The 19028-nt window shown below is 44.9% G+C and overlaps 1 protein-coding gene across 1 annotated transcript in view; it reads left to right on the forward strand.

Moving 5' to 3' along the window:
* JHY (junctional cadherin complex regulator) overlaps positions 1 to 19028 on the forward strand; it is a 94563-nt gene that overhangs the window by 39795 nt on the left and 35740 nt on the right. The window contains 1 exon segment of the mRNA XM_023746253.1: positions 4827 to 4936. Within this exon segment, the coding sequence (XP_023602021.1) occupies positions 4827 to 4936 (110 nt within the window).

Below are 19028 nucleotides of genomic sequence, written 5' to 3' on the forward strand. Positions count from 1 at the left end.
CGTGGCCCACCCACAGGACGCACACAGTACACAGGAGAGAGGAGGGAATCGAGGCTGAAGAGCAGAGGGTGCAGGGCTTATGCATTTTTTATTTTAATTTTTTGGTGGGGGGGGGGGCTTATACATTTTTAAAGATTAGGGGCCATGGAAAATCAATGAAGTTTTAAGTAGGTGACAGGCATAATTAGTTTTAGGTTGTACAACTCGAGAATCTCATATAGAAAATGAATATAAAAAATAATATAGCCAAAGGTTTCCATATCATCTAATTCTTTTTTAATATACTTTATTGATTTTTTACAGAGAGGAAGGGAGAGAGATAGTCAGAAACATCAATGAGAGAGAAACATCGATCAGCTGCCTCCTGCACATCTCCTACTGGGAATGTGCCCGCAACCCAGGTACATACCCTTGCCCGGAATCGAACCTGGGACCTTTCAGTCCGCAGGCCGACGCTCTATCCACTGAGCCAAACCGGTTTCGGCAATCATCCAATTTTTATTGAGCACATGCCTGCTAGGACATTATTAAGTGTTCTATACGATGCAGAGAGTGGCCAACTGCAGAACCAAACTATCTCATGTGCTGAATAAGTCGTGTAAACCCCCAGCGAATTCAAACGGCTGCGCGAATAGCACGCGGAGCCTCACAAAGCCACCCTGCCCGGCCCTGCCTCGCCTCCTGCTGCTGCTAGGGGACCAGCCCACACGCAGAATGTATGAGGAATCGAGCAGGGAATTCATACTGCAGACCCTTCATTCAGCAAGTTAACAAGCAAACGCACACCAGTCCAGGCTGTGCCCTGGAGACGGGGTGAAATGGCAGGTGTGCTCGTCCTGGCCCGTCTGGCTCAGTGGCTGGAGCGTCGGCCTGCGGACTGAAGGGCCCCGGTTTGATTCAGGTCAAGGGCTCCTACCTCAGTTCCTGGCTCGTGCAACCAATCAATGTGTTTCTCTCACATGGATGTTTCTCTCTGTCTTTCCCTCTCTCTTCCAATCTCTCTAAAAAATCAATGGAAAAATATCCCTGGGTGAGGATTAAAATAATATTCATAAGAGTTGTGTTGGAGTCATGGTAAGCAAACACCACATTTTAAAAAATCAGAATCTGGCCTGTTTTTATTGGGAGATATGCTAGTTGTTAGCGCCATCAAGGAATGAGAATCATAAGGAACTTCGTATATCAATGTGAGTCTCCTCACAACATCGGAATAGAAGGTCAGTAATAAAAAACACAGAAAGGAAAAAGGCCCCAACTCTCCGGTGATGGCGGACCTCGTGGCAATATGCTGCTTAAACACGTTTCCATGCGTGTCTATGCCGATCCACGGACTCACGTCAGCTCCTGGTAAAGCATCCACTTCTCTGTGGTGCTGTTCCCTGGGAGCGATGGGTCTCTCTGAGAGCAGCCGCCAATCTAGCTCAGCTGTGCTCGGTCTGAGTTGCTTTCCTACCTACAAACCCTCACATCAAAGCGAGGAACATAATGTACAATTTTTTAATGGCTCTAGACCCAGGCTCTCAGGCTCTGCTCCTGCCTTGCCTCGGTGTAAACACCTCATCGAGATTGCCTGCGCTTCAACAATAGCAGCCAAATGCAATTCGAGAACCACAAGCCTTTGAAGTCCTCCCAGCAAAGGCCGTTTTCTAGTCTGGGATAATGACATGCCATGATTGCTGTCTTTGTTGTATCTTTTCAGTAGAGAAGCAATTATAGGCCCCAATTTAACAGAATAGACATTACACAGCTTATGATGCTCAAAATGCAATTTCATTTGATCATTTTCTCAATTTGATTGGTATTAATAGAATGGTTCACAAAAAAAAAAAAATAGCTGGCAGAGGTTGTGTCCCATTCCACTTTCAAAGAGATAATGTAGAAGCATGCTCTACTTGCCCAGGACGCTGCTGGGTGACTCAGACCCGAGTTCCCGCAAAACGGCGCTATGGGAGCATCCTGCATCCTACATTCTCTGGGGAAGGAAGCGTCAGACGATGTATGTTCAGTTTGTAAACTTTTACCTAAGCTATACAATGGATCCCGTCATTGCCAATCTACGAGTGTCACCAGGGAAAGCTTGAATTACTGACCAAGCCCCCTTCGCAGCAGCCACAGGGTAACACTGCCCAGGGGCAGGTCAAGGCATAAGCCCAACTTTTCTCTGAGGCTCCAGACAACAGCTCATCCCAGACCTGTGTGTCTGGGGTTTGAAAAAGGGTTGTTTCCTTGTCCGTTTAGGCTGCCTGTTTGGGTGGGTTGTGTTTTTCTTACAATCTTAGCCTTCACTTCTCCCAGACAGAGTTGATTGTCCTCTTCAGTGAGCTGTGCTTCCTTTCAACATGGTGGCAATAAGGGATTGAAACTCGTAATCATGACGACAAAGTTGTAAAACTTAGGACTTTCTAAAGTGCCCAGTATTTCTTGGCCAGGCCCTGCGAGAGGGGCCTGGAGCTGGACGCAGGAGAGATGGTCCCGACCTTGGGCAGCACCTGTTGTTAAACTCTCCATCTCAGCACGAGTTCAACTTTTCACGTGAAGTTTTCCATTTGCAGAGCAGGTGATCATTCAAACCCTGTTGATTGCTCCCATTGGACTCAGAAAAAGGCCATCATCAAATAGTTCATGTTGATCCTGGTAGCAGCAGTGAAAATTCAAGCATGATAAAGTTTTATTTTTCCATTTTCAGATTAAGCTTTAAGTATCTAAACTCCCACACTTCCTATTTGTCCCCCCACACACATGTGTATACTATACATAAATGTATATGTGTGAGTACAGTAATTGTGATAAGTAGCCATTCAGGTAGAGAAGGTTGCATTCAAAAATAAAGGAAACAAAATGTTCTTTTTTGCGCCAGAGAAGCCACCCTGAGTGGGAAGGAATGAGGTGATCTTCAATGTCAAATGCTTGCTTCCTACTTAATATTTGATAAATGTTTTTGCTTCTTTTCATACTGAATACCAGTCCGCATAATGTGAGGTAAAAGTAAGCAGCAGACAGAGAACTCGAGCAGACACGACAGATCCTAAACCCCGTGTTCTTTCCAGTGTTACACCTGCTGCTGCTCACGCCACAGCCCCCAGGGGAAGTTAACAAAACCCGTATAAAATCCTGAATGGAAATTTTGAAATCAATCACATCAGAAAGGGGAGGCCAGCATTGCAGGTGATGGAGCCGCGGCCAGGGCCAGCGCCAGTGGCGTCCCGGGAATCCCACGCTGCTCCTCGGGCAGGGGAGGCTCAGGAAGGCGCTCGGTCAGCTCCCGCCGCACTGGGTGCTTTCTGAAGGCGAGATTGGCCTGTTCCATGTGACCTCGAGGGCTGAGGGACAGGAGCCAGAGGAAGACGGGTTTCTGCTCCTAAGGAGGAGCCTTGTGGCATGTGGGCTGCTCACTGGAGGAATAAGTGCTCCGCCTGAAGCGAGATTAAGAACCTAACATTTCAAGCCAAGGGGCGGTGGAAAGGACCAGGTTTCCCACCGAAAGGGGATATTCGCAAGCCGCCTTTTTCTTTTCCCTCCCTCCCTTCTTCCCTTCCTTCCTTCCCTTCCCTTCCCTTCCCTTCCCTTCCCTTCCCTTCCCTTCCCTTCCATTCCCTTCCCCTCCCTTCAAGGCTTTTCCTTCCTTCCTTCCTTCCTTCCTTCCTTCCTTCCTTCCTTCCTTCCTTCCTTCCTTCCTTCCCCAAGGATCCTTAAAGCTGTACTAACACTGACAAACAGGTAACTTCTGCCAGGAGAGGGGCATGCATTTAGCAGCAAGTGGGTGAACATCTACATGGCACAGAAGTACCAGGGGTTCACCGGAGCCCCTCCGGAATCTTTTCCAATATGAAGGTTGTATAACTGTAACTTTGCTTCTGAAATGCTCCCTGGTGCCCAGAATTCCACGCAGGACAGAAGCAGTCTCACTTTCTAAATTTAGAACAGGTAGCTCATGGAGGCAATGGAGGGCCTGCAGAATTTGGGGACCCACGTCTAATAAAGCTGCCTTTATCAGTGGTTCCCAAACCTGGCTAAGGTTAGACCTGCGTAAGTGGTGGTGGCTAAGGCATATCCATATGTGGGACCACCCCAGAGGTTCTGACTTAATTGCACTGATATTTTTTTAAAAACTTCCTAGTTTATTCTAATATCTTACTAAAGTTGAGAACCACTGACCTATGTCCTTCAAATTCACTGAATGCCAAACCAAAAAATTCTGCAAGTCAAAGACGATATTTCTAATAAGTGAGTTAGTTTAGCAAAGCTTAGACTCTGGGTTTACACTGCCTTTACTACTTCCTAGCTGTTGATTCTGGGCAAGTTACTTACCTCTGTGTCCCTTAGTTTTTCTATTTTATAAAAGGTAATAATAATAGTGCCTACCTGATAAGGTTGTTTGAGGATTAACTGATAGATGCTAAGTGCTGGGGACAGCTACTGGCATACTGTAAGCATTCACTGTATATCAAATACTATGTCACTTCTATTGTTATCATCTTGCAGGGTAGTGTTACTTCATTATATTATTTTGTCTCGCATGCTCAAACATTAGTTGCAGCATCTGGTTCAGATAACTTATAAAACCCTTATAAAACCGGGTCCTCTGGGTATGTAGAGCATTTAAAGTAATTAGTAGTGTGACCTCAAGGCACCAATATTCAAAGCATGCCTGAAAGAGAAAACTGCTTATTCCCCTTTCTCTTTGGAACAATCCAGGTCCCTGAGGATGAACATGAATCCTTGAAATGAACTGAAAATAAAACCAGCCCTTTTCCTAGAAACCGGAACCCCATGGCTCTATGACCAACCCGAGTCCAGTTAGCACGCTACATGCTTCACCCTCTTAGATCTCCCCAGTCGGAGTAACTGACAAGGTGTCTATCCAGAGTGCCGAGGAGATGGGAAATGTTGCCATCGATCCTGAAAACAACTGGCACCAAAGTGCCCAACAGCTAAAGGTTACTGCTGAACTGAATTTTCAATGTGTTTCCCGGGTGACTGCTGAATAAGTCAAGTCTGTGACTGACTTCTTGTCACTTGGGGTTTATTCTTACGCCTGAGGATGGTCACACCTCCGAGGGATGACACTGGCGCCTGCCCAGAGGAGCCAGTGCTTGCTCAGCCAGCCAACCCGACCCATTTTTCCAAAGGTTCTATTTCCTAGAGGAAAATCATCATGTCATTCTCTAAACATTCAAAGTTATAACCCCTTAGAGAAGAAAAGCATGGAAAACGCAGGGAAATTCACAATTCCAAAATACGTCCACTTCTGTGCTGCTCCCAAGTCGGTTTCCTTTGGAAGTGGCAGTTCATCCCGAGGTGAGAGGGAACGTCCTCTTTGGGTTCCTCTTGTTTGGGGTTCTCTGCGCTTCCTGGACTTGTAAGTCTATTTCTTTCACCAGATAGGGAAGTTTCCTGTCATTATTTCTTCAACTAGGTTTTCAATATCTTACTCTCGCTCTTCTCCTTCTGGCACCCCCATGATGTGATGTTGATATGCTTGAAGTTGTCCCAGAGGCTCCTTACACTAACTTCATATTTTTAGATTCTTTTTTCTTTTTGCTCTTCTGATGGGATGTTTTTTGCTTCCTTGTATTCCAAATTGTTTATTTGATTCTCAGAATCCTCTACTCTACTTTTGAATCCCTATAAATTATTCATTACTTCAGTTAGTGTATGCTTAATTTCTGACTGGTCTTTTTTTATGTCTTTGACGTTCTCACTAAGATCCTTGAAAGTCCCACTAAGTCCCTTGATACTCTCATTAATTCCCGTGAAGCTCTCATGAAGACCCTTGAGTAACCTTATAGCTGTGGTTTTGAACTCTGCATCCAGTAGTTTGCTTGCTTCCATTTTTTTCATTTGTGGCCTGTATTCTTTGTCTCTGCGGTTTGGCTGCTTCCCTGTGTCCGTTTCTTTGTATTGGGCAGAGCTGCTATGTGTCCTGGAATTGGTAGAGTGGCCTTGTATAGTAGGGGTTCTGTAGGGCCCAGAGGCTCAGGCTTCCCAATCACCTAAGCTGGGCACTCTAGGTGTGCCCCTGTGTTGGCTTATGTGCACAGTCTTGTAGTTGAGCCTTGATTGCTGTTGGCATCACTGAGAGGAGTTGACCTCCAGGCCAATTGGCTGTGATGACCAGCTGCGTCTACAATGGAAGAGCTGTTGTGCAGAAGACACCCCTATGGGACAGGACTTGCTTCAATGGGGCTTTGGTGCTCACTGAGTCTGCCTCTTGAGTGTGTCGCTGGTGGGCATGTAGAGTTGTAATCTGCTATGGTCTGAAGCTGTCCACAGGGTGCACTGGCTCTGGGGCCTCCTGGGAGTGCAGAGTTGGCCACTGCCTGCAGCTACCCAGCAGGAGCTACAGAGGGATCTGCTGATGGCTGCTATTTGTGTTGGGCTTGGATGTGCTCAGGTGAGGCCCAGCTGTGATGCAAGGCAGGCTGGCGCTAGTGCTGGGTCTTGGGCCTCTTATTGATAGGTTGAGGACACACTGTCACCAGCTGCAGCTTGTTTAATAGATTTTAGGAAAGTCTGAAGCCTGAGTCAAGACAGGCCATTCATATGGAAAAGCTACTGCAAACAGCTTGGGTGGAGCTGCAAATTGAATGGGGCAGCATCTCAGGGAATCACCAGGGCAGAGCAAACAGTGTGGGCCATCTTGATGGAAACTCAGATATGGCTGCTAGTCAGCCCTGTGACAGGGGAGCTCCCAGCACAGGATCAATGACTCCTGAGAGCACCCTATCTGGGAGAAAGCTGCCCCAAGTTCCTGCCCCATCCAGTTCCTTCCCGTATGTCCCTGGATTCCCCCAAAGCTGCCCGGTGCTGGAGCTCAGAGGGATTGAATAAGTTTGCGCTGGCCCTTTAAAAGAAACGCCTGGGTCTCCAGCAGCCTCCGTGTCCTTCAGCCACAATCCTCGCTGGTTTTTACAGCCCATAGTTGTGGGCACTTCTCTTCCCAGCTCTGGAACCCTGGGCTAGGGGTCTCGTGTGGGGCTGGGACCCCTTGTTCCTCATGGGCAGCCTCTGTAGAGACCACCTCCCTCCCGGTTAAAAAATACACCACACGTGGGTGTCAGACCAGCCCGTTCTGTGCCCCCACCCCTCCTACCAGTCTCAGTGCGCTTTCTTCTTTACTTCATTAGTTGTAGGACTTCCATTCAGCCAGCTTTCAGGTGGTTCTGAATGATGGTTGTTTTGTGTTTTGGTTGTAATTTTGATGTGGTTTTGGGAGTTGGCGAGTATCGATGTTTACCTATGCTGCCATCTTGGCTTTCCTGTCACCATATTTTTTACCAAAATAACAATGTGTTTTCCTCCATCTAGTGCCATCTATACTTTATGATAGGTTTGGCTCAGTGAATGAAGACTTTTAGCTATTTCATGATCTAAATTTTGAGTTTTTCTCCTAACCAGTTTTCATATAAATAACTTCATGGATTGAGTTAAATCTCACAGTACATTTGATTTTCAATGTTAAAATTGTTATGTTTTATTAGCCTTAGGTAAAGTTTCTTTACCTATAATCTCTATATTATACCATATTTTTGTAGCATTTACTATAAATTTAGTATTATTACAAAAGAAGTTACTTAGCATAACAGAGGAATTTTCTAATCCTTCCTGACAAAAATGTCCCTTTCCCATGTACCATGTATTGTTGTTTGTTGGGGTAGATACAATAGACAAGGTTTGGGTAAACTCAGATTTCACATAGTCTGAGAGAATAACTGTTTATATCTTTGATTTTCATAATCTGACAATGATATGGGCTCCCATGTGCTGTCATGTTTTTAAATATGGCTCATCTACTTCCCTTGGAAAGTGTTATTAAGAATAGGTGTTTTTTTTTACCATCCAGTTAAATTATGGAAAATTTCACTTTAGGATTTAGCTGGGTACTAAATGTGTCATACATTACATTTTCCATTTAATAATTTCCAAAGCTCAGGGAGACCATAAGAGTCCCATAGGTGTTTATACCCATTGTCACATTATAGCCATTTCCGTTTCCATTTGTATTAACATGGATAACAGGGTTTGATTAAGGCGCAGGCATTAGTCATGAGCAATTGGCAAAAGGCAGTCAGACTTATGAGCCTAGTTAGTCTATATCTTTTTGATCCAAAAAGATATGCAAGCACTTTACGTATAGCAGAAAAAGAGTTTAAGTCATTCCTAACTAAAGGACATAGTGCTTGAGGGATCATTTCTATTCTTTGTGCCACCATAATTTTAGTATGAGCAGCTGATTTCAAGCAGTGGGAAAGACAATGACTTTGATTTGAATGCTACAAAAAAGATCAGCAAACCTACCAATATCAAACAATCTTTAACAGAAATCGAAACGATGTGCTAATCCTGAAGGTAGCCAGCTGAACAATGCATGCAGGGGGTCATCTTTTCTTATTGTAGCCACTTAGCTTGTTAAGCGACCTTTTCTAATTAAGTCTCTGCTTCCCTGAGATGGAATAGGCAGTATGAGCAAATGGTCAAAGGCTACGTGATTGTCAAGGGCAACCCAAGCAAGAGAATATAGAGATTTTGTTGGGTCAATCATCTTAGCCATCTTTTTAGCAATTTTCTGATGGTAACAGATAAAAATTTAATCATAATTTTATTGATATATATTCTGGCTCTTGGGATTGGTATGCTGAGTATACTTTACCAATACTGTCCTCATAACCAGTCAGCATTTCCCTTTGGGGCCTTATGATCTGTTTTTGCTTCTATTGAAACAGCTCTTTGTTAAAATAATTTGTCCTATGGAAAGTCAGGGGATTCTTATGAATAGATAAAGGAGTGGTGAATTGCCCCAATAAACAGAGTTCTTCCATTTGCCAACTATTTAAACATCAAAGTGCCCATCCTTTAGCTGGGGGATCTTCTATGCCACAAATAAAAATGAATTTGAGTGGGGCACAAACCACCACCACCCCACCGCCCCTGGAGTATTTTTGTTTATAGATTCCTTCATAAGTATGACCGAGAGATTCCCTTTCAATCAAGAATGAAACCAGTTACATGGTTTCCAAAATCCACTGGGGTGATATTGGTTATATTTTTCTTTTCAATTTTGCCATGTAGACATTTAGAGATCAAGTAAGAAGGAGATCAGAGAGGGGGCAGAGTTAAACTCAAATTTGGTAGAGATGACAGGGAATGGTGAAAGCATGGAATGGACGTCCCTGGTTCTTGAATAATATCCACCTGCATCAAGGTTGGTAACAGGTGCAACTAGTGGTAAGTATTGGTCTCTTATTGATTTAGGAATTTGATGACATATCTAGCAATCACTTAGATTTCCTCCTTAGCAGAACTTTGGGAGAGTTTCACTAAAATGTCTTCCCAGGCATTAGAGAGAATGATGAAAGAGAGAGCAAGGAAAGGGGGAACAATTGGGTTTGTTATTTATTATGTTAGACAATCTTCCTGTAATATAAATCAAGATCAGCAAGGGATAAAGGCGAGAAATTCAAGTAAGAGTTTATGTAAAGGCTGGTGTGACACAGGCCTGGTCCAGTCTTTTGGGAAACAGGTCTTCACTTCAGTTGGCGGTGGCTTCTCACCTTCGAGTAGTTTTTGATGTTTGATGTAGGTGGAGGCAAGTGTCGCAGACAGGGGCAGATGTCCGTTTGGGGCCAGGTACCTTTTTAAAATGAGAAATGTGACTCCGTGCATGAACTCCTTTAAGTTTAGCTGCACCTGGATTGCTTAACAATATCTAATGGGGTCCCTTCCAAGGAGGTTGGAGTGAATGTTTTACTTGCTGTGTCTTCCCATAGACAATCTCTTTATTGTAAGCCGTGGTATTTAAGTCTTTGTCTCGTGGGAGCACAGTATGAAATGAATCAGTCATTAATTTATAATTTTCTTCCAGTTGGTTAGTGAGTCCTTGACAAGCATGTGGAATGTCTCCTTTTAGCAAGGCTGGTTCATATGCCCCTTCATCCAGATGCATCAGGCAGCCAGTCACTGTCTCATAAGGAGAAAGGCCGTGTTTACCGAAAGGGGTGGATCTTAGGCTGAGGAGCATTATAGGAAGAGCTGTTGGCCAAGGGAGATAAAGCTTCTGAGAATTTAGCTATTTGAGTTTTGATTGTACCATTGGTACATTCCACCAATCCAGAGGACGGGGGGTGGGGGGGTGGGGGGGGATGATAAGAACAATTAAAATGTTGCAGAATAGGCCAAATGTTATAAATGGATTGCATTATTTTCCCAGTGAAATGAGTCCCTCAGTTATTATGTAATCCAGTGGAAATTCCCCAATTGGAAATTATTTTTCTAATAATAATTTGCCTACATTAAAGCAGTTGCTGTTCTGCAAGGGAATACCTCAACCCAGTAAGAAAACACACATCATGACTCACTTAATCTTGCCAATATCCATAGAAAGATCCCAGAGCTCCATGGGGACATCCTGTAGTAAATGTTCAGTCTCAAGATTAGTTTCCTCTTTTCTTAAAAAAATGCTTTTATTGATTTGAGAGAGAGGAAGAGAGAGGGAGAAAGAAACCTCAACAGGCCACCTTCTGTATGCACCCTGGCAGGAGAGCGAACTCACAACCCTGGCCTGTGCCCTGACCTGGAATCGAACTGGTGACCCTTCAGTGCTCGGGATGATGCTCAACCAACTGAGCCACACTGGCCAGGCAGTTTCCTCTTTTCCAGGCTCCTTTAAAATAATTTTCTCAATCGATCTATTTACTTCTAAATACATTTGACCTTTTAGAAGAGGATATGTGGGTGTCATGAGCTTCAAGGAAGTCTTGTCCTATCAGGTGTATTGGGGCAGATTTGACTAGTAAAAATATATGTTGCCCCGTAACATTCCTGAGGGAACAGATTCTGCATTAAAAAGACATAATTGGGAAACCAAGATGGCGGCATAGGTAAACACCGGAGTTTGCTGCCTCGCACAACCACTTCAAAAATACAACTAAAAGACGGAACGGACATCACCCAGAACCACAGGAAGGCTGGCTGAGGGGAAATTCTTCAACTAGAAGGAAAGAGAACAGCATACCCAGGCTCAGAGGAGGCGCAGTGTGGAAAATACAAAGGTACGGAGGTGCGCGTGGAGCCGGCTGGTGGCTGAGGGCGCGGTTGTCGTTTTCAATCAGGAGGGAGTCTCACATTCTGAGCTCAAGTTCTGGGCGAGTCTCTAGGGACCCAGACTCAAACGGGAGAAGCAGGACTGTCTGGCATCGGTCGGAACACGAGGGCAGCTTTCTCTCCGAGGTTTGCAGCGGTTGCTGGGACTCTGAGAGGCAGATCCTCTGGGGACGGGACTGAGAGCAGCCATAACTGCTCCCTCCGCCCACCCTGTTGATCCTGTGTGACCTGCCCCGCCCAAGCCCTGCACAGAGCCATTTGCCAGATAGCCTCAGCCAAAGGCTAGATTAGCACCTCCCCAGAGGACAGAAGTTTTCCCACTGCAGACACAGCTGATTCTCACAGCCAGTTGGCCTGGAGGTCAAATCCCCCTAGTATTAACTACAACAATCAAGGCTTAACTACAACAAGACTGCGCACAAAGACCACTAGGGGGTACACCAAGAAAGCATAAAAAATGCGGAGACAAAGAAACAGGACAAAATTGTCAATGGAGGCTATTGAGTTCAGAACCACACTTTTAAGGTCCCTCAAGAACTGTCTAGAAGCCGCCGATAAACTTATTGAGATCTACAAGAAATCTAATGAGACCCTCGATGTTGTGATAAAGAACCAACTAGAAATTAAGCATACACGGATTGAAATAAAGAATATTATACAGACTCCCAACAGCAGACCAGAGGAGCGCAAGAATCAAGTCAAAGATTTGAAATGCGAAGAAGCAAAAAACACCCAACCGGAAAAGCAAAATGAAAAAAGAATCCGAAAATACGAAGATAGTGTAAGGAGCCTCTGGGACAGCTTCAAGCATACCAACATCTGAATTATAGGGGTGCCAGAAGAAGAGAGTGAGCAAGATATTGAAAACCTATTTGAAGAAATAATGACAGAAAACTTCCCCTACCTGGTGAAAGAAATAGACTTACAACTCCAGGAAGCGCAGAGAACCCCAAACAAAAGGAATCCAAAGAGGACCACACCAAGACACATCATAATTAAAATGCCAAGAGCAAAAGACAAAGAGAGAATCTTAAAAGCAGCAAGAGAAAGAAACTCAGTTACCTACAAGGGAATACCCATACAACTGTCAGCTGATTTCTCAACAGAAACTTTGCAGGCCAGAAGGGAGTGGCAAGAAATATTCAAAGTGATGAATGCCAAGAACCTACAACCAAGATTACTTTATCCAGCAAAGCTATCATTCAGAATTGAAGGTCAGATAAAGAGCTTCACAGTAAGAAAAAGCTAAAGGAGTTCATCACCACCAAACCAGTATTATATGAAATGCTGAAAGGTATCCTTTAAGAAGAGGAAGAAGAAAAAGGTAAAGATACAAATTATGAACAACAAATATGCATCTATCAACAAGTGAATCTAAAAATCAAGTGAATAAATAATCTGATGAACAGAATGAACTGTTGATTATAATAGAATCAGGGACATAGAAAGGGAATGGACTGACTATTCTTGGGGAGGAAAAGGGTGTGGGAGATGCGGGAAGAGACTGGACAAAAATCGTGCACCTATGAAAGAGGACAGTGGGTGGAGAATGAGGGCGGAGGGTGGGGTGGGAACTGGAAGGAAGGGAGTTATGGGGGGGAAAAAAGAGGAACAAATGTAATAATCTGAACAATAAAGATTTAATTTAAAAAAAGACATAATTGGTTAGCTGCCCCTACCATTTGTTTAGGAGATTTACTCTGAGGGTGAGGGCGATGTAACTGGGTAGGGTTGGAAACAGAGAAAGTAGTCCTGGCAGGGATGAGAGCCTTGGTAATTTTCCCCTTGGTGATAATTTCAGTTTCCTCTGAAGATTGGTAAGGAGAGGGGAAATACCTTCTCATAATTTTTGGAGCAGCCCTATGCTTGCTTCTGTTTCTTTCTTTTCTTTTCTTTTTTTCCTAAATGCCATTTCGGTTTTCTGCCATCTTTCTCCAGATGTCCTGGCTTGTTGTAGAAGCAGGTTCTCCTTTCCCTGGTGAAAGTCCTTTGGGAAGGTCTGCCCTGATTGCTTCATTATTGGAGCTGTAAATTCATGATTTTAGTAGCTCCATCCTTTTCCTTCTTTTGAATAGTTTAGATAATTGATCAGCCAGAACTGCTAGCTGATTAGCATGCATAGTAGGCCAGTTTAATTGATGCTGTTCAACCAGAATTACAAACTCTTCATCTAATCCTTCCAAAAATGGCAACTTGAGAAATGGGTAATTTCGATGATTATTAAAATTGTCTGGAAACAGGTCTGAATGTTGTTTGGAAGTTTTATTGAAGTGTTCACAGAAATCAGGCCTGGTTTCGTCAGGTCTCCACCTACATTGCTGGGTTTCAGTCCAGTCTCTTTTGGGGGACGCCTCAGGAGGGGCTTTGGTAAAACCAACGGGCTGGTTCCCTGTATTCATCCTGGTCTCTGTCTTAAAAACCCTCTGTAGGTTTTTTCCCAACAAGCCTTATGTAGCTTTTGTGCTGCCTTCCTCTCGGAAACGAACAGGTGTATCAGCTGGGACAGGTCTGAGAAGCCAGGCTCATGTGTCCTAATAGTTACATCAAATTCCTCGAAAGTCTGCCAGGGTCGTGGAGGGGATGGGGAACATCTCCAGCCGGGTTTCTTAATTGTTTTCTACATGAGGTCACACAAGTTATTGCTGGTTCTCCCCTCCTGGGACTGGCGTTTCCCTAAAGGGAGCCACCAGAATGTCTGGTCTTTCTAGCTCGTCCAGGCTCAGCTGTTTTTAGTTTCTTTTTCAGTCAGGGGAGGTGAAGGCGGGAGAGCAGGAAGAGAAGGGGAGGGGAGGAGGAAGGAAAATACTAGTAAGTCCACACAGAAAAGCTCAGAGCAGAAAGGATATAGTGGCGTAATTGGAAAAGAGGGAGGAGTAGGGACTTGGAAGCCATTTTTAATTCAGAGACAGCCTCTCAAACCTTTTTATGAACTTCCTGGGGAAAAGAGAGTTTATCTACGCCTTGTCTTGAGGCTCCTAATTTTCAGTCAAAGTAAGCTTCCCATTCATTTTGTTTCATTTTAGAGCTGGCTTTTTCCAATTGTGCATGCATAAAAATCAATTTGAATATATCCAAAGTTCCCCATTTTAGCCATTTTAACCTATAATCATTTTTTAGTTAAATCTTTCCATTTCTTTAAATACTTACAAATAAAGCTCTGCGTGAATTGTACGTGAATCCTCCAGGAGTGCTAATAAGTGGCTGTCCGTTTGGGGTTTGTTGGCCTTGGAGGTACAATTTCCCATTTTGAATTTAATTTTCTTTTGAAATCTGTAGAATCTGAATAAGCTTCTAGAAATATTAAGTTGTGGGTTACAGGGTGCTGCTTGTGGGTTGACTTCCTTGGGGCTTTTACCTCCTGAGTCTAGAGCCCTCATGTGCCTGGGTGCCTCTCTCTGGCTGTCTAATACAGCCATGGACTTGGAGCACTGAGTGACGGTCCTATGGGTACGTCCCCAGACAAGTCAGTTATTATTACACTGTCCTGGGTTTCCCTGTGTGATCACTTCGTGCCTTGAGGTTCCCAGACTCCCCACTGTGATATTTAGTTAGTGAAGACTGCCCAAAACTGGGGCTGGAAGATGTAGTTGTCCCTCTCATTTAACTAGCAAAGATATTTCTTTTTTATTCAGACTCTTAAAAAGCAATCCCAATTGAAAGACCGAAACATAAAAACAAACACCCCTTCTTCCTTTTTCTGGGTTAATTTTAATTCAACCAACCCTTATCTTTGGTGCCACCTCGGGGATTTTCTAATAGCAGCTCAAGCAAAGCCAGGACTGCAACCAAAAGCAGGAAGGTCTGGGATTCCAAGGTCACCAATATGAAGCCAGGAGCCAGCGCAGCACAATGGGCTCCTGCTGGGACCTAACAGCAGGTCTGTGTCCGCAGGTGGTCCTGGTGGTTTTCTTTGGAATCCTGATCACATCATCAAATAGATGAAAGGTTTAGAGTTTATTTGAGTCTAGGCTGAGGGCTAGCCCCGAAAGCAAAAGCTAAGTTTCCAAGTGTCTGATGAGTGTCTCAGTTCCACTGAGGAAGAAAAGGAAGGAGGGCTTTGGTGCTGGTCTGAAAGGGGGAGGGCATGAGGATGGGGGGGGGGCTTGGTGTTGAGTTTGGAGTTGCCTGGAAGAGGGCGTGAGGAAGGGCGGGGGGTGGGGTTGTGTTGAGTTTGGAGTTGCTTGTATCTGGTCTGGGTACAGAACACAGGAGAGACATAGGAGCTAGCAACATACATTTGCATCATTAGAATTCACTGGTGCATTGAAGCTGCAGGAATTGCTGAAATGCCCCAGGTAGGTAGTGGAAGAAGAGAGAAAGGTCTAGAACAAGGCCCTATAAAGAACGGCAGACGTTTAAGAGTGAGCAGAGGCAGAGGTAGAGAGCAGAAGGTGAGACTACAAAGGAATTGCTAGACAGGTCAAAAGCTGACTAGGATAAAACAGTGTCATAAAACTGGAGACATGGAAATTTCAAGAAAGAAAAATCAGTGAGCAAGGTCAAACTTTGCAGAAACAAGTAAACAGATGCCGTGAAAATGGGGTGATTCGAGTTTCAAATGATTCAGAGAAAACTAATACCAATACCACAAACAATAATATAAATACTATATATGTAAATGTGTGTGTCTATCTATATATGAAGAGACAGAGAAGGAATGATAAAATGTGGCAAAATGTTAAAAATTGGTGAATCTTGGTAAGAATATTTGGGAGCTCTCTGTGCTATTTTCACATCTTTTTCTCTAACTTTTAAAATAATTTTGAAGTTTGAAAAATAAAGAGTTAAAGAAAAAGGTGACCATAGTATTTAACAACTGAGAGGTTACTGGAGGCCTGAGCCGTGCAGCTCGGGTGGGTGGTGGGAATAGCTGCGTGGCTGCAGGTGCAGAAAGGGGATGAGAGATGGGGATGGAGCGCTGACGCTTTCAAGGTGCGTGGCAGTGGGTTAAGAGGGAAGTTTTAGCCGGAGAATGAGATCAAGTGAGAGATTCTTTCATTTTTGTAACAGAAGAGGTTTAAACACATTTACATGCTGGAAAAAAGTGAGAAACTAGAAATAGGGCATGGGAAGAAAGAAGACATGGAGGAATCAATGTCCTTGAGACCATTTAAGCCTCTGTATTTTCATTTTTAGAATACTGATAATTGATCATTCTCATCTTCTTTTCTTCTTTACAAGCCACGTAATCCCTCTGCACTTACCTTTCAATGTAGATCTTGCTGTCCTCAGTCACTCTGTGTGCCCTGAGAATCGTCACAGGTCTTCCAAATTCTACTTCCATTGTGTACCCAGAACTGGACACAGTACTTAGCGAAGGGCCTGACCCTAGCAGGCCAGTGAAAGGGAGCACACTCCCACCAACAGATCCTTCCCAGGCAAAGAACATGTTGTCAACGAAGAAATGGAAAGTTCTCCAATTAAGAAAAGCTTCAAAAGTATGAAATAGGTCCGGCCAGTGTGGTTCAGTGGTTGAGCATCAACCTATGAACCAGGAGGTTACAGTTTGATTCCCAGTCAGGGCACATGCCCGGGTTGTGGGCTCAATCCCCAGTAGGGAGCGTGCAGGAGGCAGTCGATCAATGATTCTCTCTGATCATGGCTGTTTCTATCTCTCTCTCCCTCTCCTTTCCTCTCTGAAATCAATAAAAAATATTTTTTAAAAAAGGATGAAATAGGATATTTTCCTCTTGCCACTCTTAAATTACTTTTGACTTTGTAGGCAAGGAAAATGAATGGTAGTGTGAAAGGTGTGAAGGATCTTTGACTAATCTCATAGTCTTTGGGATCATATCCTATGTAATCATCCCACATTTCCAAAGAGCTATTAATTTGGTTTTGCCTCTAACACCACCCATATAACTATGCTTCTTTTAAAATCTGAACAGAGTCCTCCCTTACTGATGCTGAAAATTAGAGCCAGTTGATAAGTATGCTCTAAATTTTCTTAATATTATCAGGTGGAACTTATAACCCAACCTCAAAGTACTCATGTATTTGTTTCTTTAATAATTTTTTAAAATTTATATTTATTGTTGAAAATATTACAGATGAACCCCTTTTTTTTACCATTGACCCCCTCCATCCTGGCCCTGCTCCACCACCATCACTCCCTCAGGCCTTCACTGCACTGTGAGTTATGCATATATGTGTATATGTTCTTTGGTTAATCTCTTCCAACCCCCACCCCAAACCTTGCTTTCCTCCTGAAAGTCTTTTTCCTTCACCAGGTTAGGGAAGTGTTCCATGCTTCTATGTCCCTGGATCTATTTTGTTCATTAGATTTTACATATAAGTGACTGGCTTATTTTGCTTAGCATAGTACTCTTCAGGTCCCTCTGTGCTGTCTCAAATTACACTTGACACACAATATTATATTATTTTCAGGTATACAACCTAGTGATTCTGAAGTGATCACTTCGATAAACCTAGTACCCATCTGATGCCACACTAGTTTTTACAATATTATTGACTACACTAGAGGCCCAGTGCACAAAATTTGTGCACAGGGGAGAGGGTGTCCCTCAGCCTGGCCTGCACCCTCTCCAATCCAGGACCCCTCCGGAGATGTCCAACTGCCAGTTTAGGCCTGATTCCCGGGATCGGGCCTAAACTGGCAGTCAGACATCCCTCTCACAATCCGGGACCACTGGCTCCTAAACGCTCACCTGCCTGCCTGCCTTATTGCCCCTAACCACCTCTGCCTGCATGCTTGATCACCCCTAACCCCTCTGCCTTCTTGCCTGATGCTCCTAACTTCTCTCCCCTGCTGGCCTGATTGCCCCTAACCACCTCTGCCTGCCTGCCTGATCACCCCTAACCCCTCTGCCTTCTTGCCTGATGCTCCTAACTGCTCTCCCCTGCCAGCCTGATTGCCCCTAACTGCTCTGCCTGCCTGCCTGATCACCCCTAACCACCTCTGCCTCAGCCCCTGTCACCAAGGCTTTGATTCCCAGTCGAAGACATCCGGTCTATTCAGTCTAATTAACATATTACCCTTTTATTAGTATAGACTAGAGTCCCGGTGCACAAAAATTTGTGCACTCGGGGGGGAGAGGGGGTCACTCAGCCCGGCCTGTGCCCTCTCGCAGTCTGGGACCCCTCAGGAGATAATGACCCGCTGGCTTAGGCCTGCTCCCGGGTGGCAGAGGGCAGGCCCAATCCCTAGGTGCAGCCCCTGGTCGGGCTCAGAGCAGGGCCGATTGGGGGGTTGGGGCACTGCCCCCTGTCACACTCAAGGCAGGGTCGATAGGGAAGTTGCGGCGCCACCCCCTGCCATGCACAGAGCAGGGCCGATCAGGGGGTTGGGGCGCTGCCCCCTGTCATGCACAGAGCAGGGCCCATCAGGGGGGTTGGGGCTCCGTACCCTGTCACACACAGAGCAGGGTCGATCAGGGGTTTGGGGAGCTCCCCCCTGTCACGCACAGAGCAGGGCCCATCATGGGGTTGAGGAGCTCTCCCCTGTCACTCACAGAGTAGGGCTGATAGGGGAGCTGGGGCACCGCCCCCTGTCACACACAGAGCAGAGCAGATCAGGGGGTTGGGGTGCTGCACCCTGTCACACTCAGGGCAGGGCCAATGGGGAGGTTATGGCTCTATCCTGTTTTACACATAGCAAGGCCCGTGGAGGGGGGTTGGGGCGCCACCCTCTATCACCCACAGAGCAGGGCCGATCAGGGGGTTGGGGCGCTGCCACTGTCACACTCAGGGCAGGGCCGATGGAGCGGTTATGGCTCTACCCTGTCACACACAGACCAGGGCCCATGGTGGGGGGGGGGGGGGGTCTTAGGTTTATTATCTAATTAAATCATTGTTTGTGGTCTCACCTGAGTGTTCTGTTCCTTTTTTATATGTTTTACCTTTATTCGTGCTGTGACACGTACAGCTTTGGATATACTCCTATATGAGATGTTAATGTACCTCTTAAT

This window comes from Myotis lucifugus, unplaced genomic scaffold (assembly GCF_000147115.1).
Source record: "Myotis lucifugus unplaced genomic scaffold, Myoluc2.0 scaffold_642, whole genome shotgun sequence".
NCBI lineage: Eukaryota > Metazoa > Chordata > Mammalia > Chiroptera > Vespertilionidae > Myotis > Myotis lucifugus.